The sequence below is a fragment of the Geospiza fortis genome, unplaced genomic scaffold, assembly GCF_000277835.1.
Source record: "Geospiza fortis unplaced genomic scaffold, GeoFor_1.0 scaffold40, whole genome shotgun sequence".
NCBI lineage: Eukaryota > Metazoa > Chordata > Aves > Passeriformes > Thraupidae > Geospiza > Geospiza fortis.
Genome location: NW_005054297.1, coordinates 4,092,571 through 4,098,886, shown reverse-complemented (window position 1 = coordinate 4,098,886; position 6,316 = coordinate 4,092,571). Strand labels below are relative to the sequence as shown.

At 38.0% G+C, this 6,316-nt stretch overlaps 1 protein-coding gene across 1 annotated transcript in view; it reads left to right on the top strand.

Annotated features, from left to right (window-relative positions):
* ADGRA3 (adhesion G protein-coupled receptor A3) overlaps positions 1-6,316 on the top strand; it is a 55,390-nt gene that overhangs the window by 522 nt on the left and 48,552 nt on the right. Inside the window, exon 2 of the mRNA XM_005415614.1 lies at positions 4-116. Within this exon, the coding sequence (XP_005415671.1) occupies positions 4-116 (113 nt within the window). The remainder of the gene's footprint in view (positions 1-3; positions 117-6,316) is intronic.

The window sequence follows — 6,316 nt, the reverse complement described above, 5'->3', positions numbered from 1 at the left end:
AAGAGCGCCGGCAAGGCGGCGGCCGGCGGCCCGGCGGAGGTGAAGGTGGTTTGTAGCAACCTGGAGCTCGCACAGGTCCTGCCTCCCGAGGCGCTGCCCAACCGCACGGTCACCCTGTGAGTACCGTTCCGCGTGGGGGTGGGCAGCCTCGGCGCGACGTGGACGGGGCGGAGGGGGAATGGGAGCGCCGGTCCGAGGTAAAATGGGGTGAGCTGGGGGGGAGTGGGAGCGTAGGTGCCTCCTCTCTACTGCTGGAGAAAGCCCCGGGAGCGGATGTACTGTTCATGTTTTCCGGTAGTTTCCCGGGGTGGTCGTTTTTGAAAGGGGCGAAGTGTCCCGTAACTCGCTGGTGGGGAGGCACCGTCCCGTGGAGCTCCCCCCGTGGAACAGCATCCCCAGCTCTCCCTTCATCGCTCAGTAGGCGGGCTGTTTTTGTGCGGAGGCAATTCCTGCTCATCCATTTGAATAACAAGTTTCAAACAGGATATGCAACTTAATCCAAAGTAAAAAATATGTTGCCACTTACTTTAGACATAAGTGTGCACGTGTAAAGAGAGCCTTTGCAAGTTGTTTTCCTTCCTGGGACATAACTCTAGCAAAGAAGTCCATAGAATTGTTTGGATTGGAAGGGAGATCTCCAGATCAGCTGGTCCAATCCCTCTGGCATGGGTAAGATCACTCAGCGCTGGATCTCATCCGTGGGTGTTCCCAAAGTGGGCTGTGATCACAGCCCTTTCTTTAGAGAGGCTTATTGTGCCTGTGCTGCCATGGGAACATTCAAGTGCAACCAAGTAGTGTGCAATAAAGTCAGTGAAAAGGAACTGAAATACGGGGTCTGGATTAAGATATTTATCTACTTAACTGGAAATCGCAGGTTTGAAAGATCTACCAGGAACCCGACATTTAAAAAGTACAGAATGTGCTGTCATGAGAACAACAGTCTGCTACTTTTGTGAGCACTGACAGCACTGATACATCAAGGAGCAGTGTTCTTCCAGAAGTCTTAGTGAGGTGTCAACCCAGCAGATGCGTGGACCTGGACCTGTGAGAAAAGGGAAAGCAAAAAATGGGAGCTAAATAAGGCTAAAGTAGTTGTTCTTACTTGACTGTCTGCAAGGGTTCAGACAATATTTCGAAATTACTTGTGAGAAATGATTATAGATGTTCCTACTTGAAGTTTCTGAAGTAGAAAACAAGGCCAAAAGTAGAAGTGACAGTAGTTTGATCAGCAAATCTCTTTTAGTCTTTGTTAGCCTCAAATGCTTTGCAGCTGATTACATGTTCTGAGTATGGTATTATCCATAAAAATTTTGATATAAGTGGATGTTAGTATGGTTGATATGCTGAAGTTCACTGTGGGGTTCTTTTGGTTCAAAAAACTTGAATCACAGCTATGATTGCTGTGAAAGACAAGCAGATACCAAACACAGCAGCCTTGCTGTGAGTGGATCTTTGTTCATCATTGTAGTGACAGAAGAATTTGGAAGAATGTTTCATCTTTCATCTTGATTTTCATACTCCTTCAATATCTAGAGCATATCTTCATACACTAATTAGAGCTTTCAATTAATCAGCCTTTGAAGTTTACAACAACTTCTGAAACATTTTTCTGATTTGAACTTTTTAGTAGACATAGCAAGAAACAATGGCATTTTTCATTGTTATTTGTAGGAGATACCATAACTGTGTTGATACAATTTAATGAACATACACTTCAAAGTTTTGCTTAAATATAAAGCAAGGATTATTAAACCGATGACCTCCTTTTCCCAAACCTAGCTGTTGTGTTCAGGTTCAGAATCTTGCATGTTTGTTGACTCTTGAGATATGGCTTTCCATTCTCTTAAGAGATTTTGTTTTGTTGTGTTTGGTTTTTTTTAAATTATTATTACCAAATCCATGTTAACCTAGATTGAAAGTGTTGGTGATGTGTGGGGCTTGTCACCAAATGCCACTTCACTAACATGTTGATTAGGAGTGCCTGGATTAATTGGTACCTAATCTTTTGCCAAAAATAATGTTTTTTTCCCCAAGCTGATACTTAAAATTGTAGCACTTGGTGAACAATTGTCTGATTAGAGTCAAACTGCCCTGAGTTATCTTGATTCTTGTGGGATTCATCTATTAAGTACTGCTTCTATTAGATCTTTTTGGATTATTGGATCACTGCAGAGATATGTAGCTGAAAATAGATCACTTTTGTGTATATCAGCTTAATTTTAATTCAGTTAATTTTCTTTTATGTTGACTCTATTTTGCACAAACCATTTTTAAATACAATGACCTATATAGCTTTATATAACTTCTTGTTTTTTGAATGAGTTGGGAATGATGCAAATGAAGTGATTATATGCATTTTGGAAATACTGATTTCTTCCTTTTCAGTGGTCAAGTTCTTAGATTTTCAGCAGATTAGCTACTGTGCCTTTAGCATTTACCATTTCTTTTTTCCCAGTGAAATACTTTTGAAGACAATAGTCTTAAGAAAGTGAGAAATAAGTGAGAAAGAGTGGAAATTAGGATAAGCGCATAGCATTTGAGGATGCTGGTCAGGTTCCTTCATTCTTGCACACCATTGTAGTTAGTGGTTAATGATGATACAAGTTGGGCAAGGTCACTTAATTTGTGTTTCCCACAAAACATGTTATTGTCCCAGTGATTTAGGTCAGTATGATGAGAATCTTCAGTTACAATTCAGAAGAAAAATCCTAATTTGATTTTAACTGGTAAGAGATAAAGTAAATTTGTTTAATGACTGAGGAAGAAAAGCAGACATGGTTGTTTCATGATTGAGGAAGAAAAGCAGACACAGGAAGAGGACTGTAAAAGTATGGAACCATGTTTATGGGAGAGTAAGCAATGTATAGGATTTCTGGCAGTACTGTAAATTGGTTTTCCTTTACAGTCCAGGTAGAACTAGCTGCTGCTTTATGGGGCACTTAGGTCAAATTCCAAGGTGAATTCAAGTTCATTTATCGCTAAGAAAGAGACTTTTTTCTTAGCATTGTATAGTAACAACTGATTTGGATGCAAATGAAGGGTGTATATACAGGCACAGCATTGATTGCTTTGACGTTGGTAGGTTAAGCAGACCGGTGAGATGCTTTTGGTTTGAATATACCAAAACAGGGTGAATGTAACTGTGGTTTGTCTGCCATGCTCTTTATTTCAGTAGGTATTGAAGCCATTGCCATGATGCACATTTAAGTGAGGAATGCCCTGTACTCTTTTAATAGAAGCCTGAGATAAAATATCTGTTGCTGTTGAGTTTCTTGGTGCAAATTCAAATGATGATGGTGGATACTTGTTTGAACTTACTGGCTGTTAGCCATTGCATTGTTTTTTAGAAGAGGATATGTAAGTCCACTGAAGACAAGCCCATGAAACTTGTTATTTGTTGCAAATATTATTTACCTATTACATGTGTTATTAGAACAGGCATCTAAATAAACCAAAGAAAAAATATATGTACTCAGTAAAGAATGGCATTTCTGGATCTGGAGTCTTACTGCTCTGCAAACAACTTTGCTTAAGCACATATCCTCATAGGAGCATAGGAGTGTCAGTATTTGCACTTAAAAAAATGTTAGATTTACAAGCCAGAGCATTTGCCTGGGTTAATGTTCAGAGCTTTTCAATACGTTTAACTGGGTTGCTGTTAGGAAACGTCTTAAAATGTTACAGCTTTCATCCAGCTCCTAAATAAAATCACATCAAACTACATCTATTAAAAAGCTTATGTGCATACTTACTTGGACTTTCAAATATCTATGCAATTTTTCTATTTATGACACAAATTTAAATTTCAAAAGTTTCAAAGCAAAATGTCACTGATATTGCAAGAAGCCATTTGTATTGCAGTGTGTGATTACATTGTGTCTGAATTGTGTAATGTAAATGTCCTCTGTGGAAGTTTGTCTCTTTTAAAGTACATTTCTATTTAGTAACTTGATGATACTCTTGATAGCTATTGGTTTGGGTTTGGTTTTTTTGTTTGTTTTTTGTTGGAATACTCAATTTTAGACTGCTAAAGTGCTCAGTACTAATAATTTGGGCAGTGATAACATTTTTGAAGGTGCAAGGTACTAATAATCCCCATTAAAAGTTAAAATTTTCTTTGACCAGTGGATACACAGGCTGTGCAAAATGCATCTAACTTATGAACACAAGGCAGTATAGAGACAGTACTTGAGAACTGTAGCCACAATGTACTAATTCACAAGTACATGTACATGCCTCTGTATCAGTGACATCTGACTCCTAAAAATCCTTAGTGTGTAATTTACTGATAGGCTCGTGTTCTATACTTCTCTCAGATTTTGTGTCTTTTACCTTGTTGAGGAGAGAACCAATTTTGTGCTTTTCTGTATGTACCTTTCCAACATGGATTCATTGCTGTGAGATTGTTATAAGATATTGAGTATGTGTAGTATTCTCTTATTATGTACACTTCTTGCAAGAAAATTCTGATGTCACAATATGAACAGTGTTTTCTTCTAAATTGCAATATTTAGTTCTATTGGAAAAATTATTTAGCTTTGGAAGACATCATGTTGCATGGCTTGTATGTGTCCACTGGGATACCCTGTCAAGATTGAATAGTGTTTTCTATTTCATGAAGTGCTGCAGTAATGACTTTAACATACATGGTGGTTTTGTAACTGGCAATAGTCTTCATGCAATCTTGTATTCAATTATTATATTGATTCATATTTCCTTTTAATAAAAAATACTCTTCTGTATAAACATTTTAAAATTATTTTATGTGCCTTTCTCAATGAGATTATTTTACTTTTGATTAAATACATGAGGTAATTAGAAATATGACTTCTGTACCACAGACACAACTGTAGCAGTTGTTACAAGCCTGGGGCTCAGGTTTTGCATCAGAGCTATGTATTGGTTACTGTTGAGTTGAAAATAAGGGAGAAGGACAGAGCTAAGTTCTGCATAACTCTGGAGAGCAAATTTAAGTTTTTGTAGTGGAACTTTTTTTTTGTTAATTCTCAGAGCTACCATATTAATGTAAAATTGCCCAATATGTTTCTTCCTAAGTAGATACCCATTTAAGCAATACTCTTCATGTGTTCATTAGCACTTCAATTATCCCTAAAGTGACTGTTAAATGTTGAATATGGTATGCTGTTTCTAGCCTCAGGAAGACAGATTTGAATCTTCATAATTAATACTTTTTTATTTTATTGTCTTTTTTTCATCAGTAGTATTCCTGGGTTTGCTTCAGAACTGCAAAATACTGAAATTTTTGTTTTTATTTAATACCAAGAGTAAAAGAATGATTCTAGAATTTATGCTGCAGTGATTAAGATCGAATAACTTCTTATGTCTCTATGCTTGCAGTTTGCTCATGTTTCAGAGGTTATTTTTGTAATTTAAAACAACTATGGAGCTGCAAGTTTAGATTTTTCAGAATTTAATGGTTCCCATATGTACTTTGCATGGGCCAGATATGTTGCAGGTTCATGGATTTGTCATTACTGCCTTATATAGTCTGTCTGCACCATTACAGTCTATAATTTTTGAATCTGTTCAGTGTAAATGCATTTTTTGTACTACTAGTTAATCCATGAAGATTAAAAACAACTGGGCATTTCTTTTCATCAGTGATAATAAACTGTTTAAGAACATCAGTCAAATAAAGTATGTTTTTGTGAGTTTTTCTTTCTGTAGTTAGATAAATAATGAATTTTAAATATATTTTTTAAAATCACATAATCTATTAAATGGCTCTATTCTTTACCTAGTAAATAGCTGAGAATTTAATTTTCCCCTTGTATTTACTGTTTGGGTGTTTAGCAGTGAAAACTGCAATGCCTTGTTGCCCTAGAGTGCTTGAGATCATATCCCATACTAATTACTGTTTACTGGATCACTGTGATGTGGCTGATATGTGTGCACTGCTGCAGGGCATGTCCAGTGGTGGGGACAGCGCTGTCCCACGGATCTCCAGGCTGCCCTGGGGCCAGGCAGATGCCAGGGCACTGCTGTGCAGAGCTTTTGGGTCCCCAGGGAGCAGACTGCCTGCTTTGGTTGTGTGTGTGATCCAGGCTGGTCAGCCACGTTTGGCTGGGCTGCAGAGCTTTCATTTCTGGAGTAGGAACTTGGCCTTTTGGGTAAGACAGACCAAAAGCTTTTTGGGGAGAGGGAAGAAACCCAAACATAATAGATGCAGACTGATTAAAGATGTTTAAGAAATAGGGAGCTTAATTCCACAGTTCTTTCTGCACTGGGCAGTGTGTTCTAGGATTCATCCAGACTCCAGGTGGCTGAGGACTGTGCTGTCTTCAGGTGTTTTGTG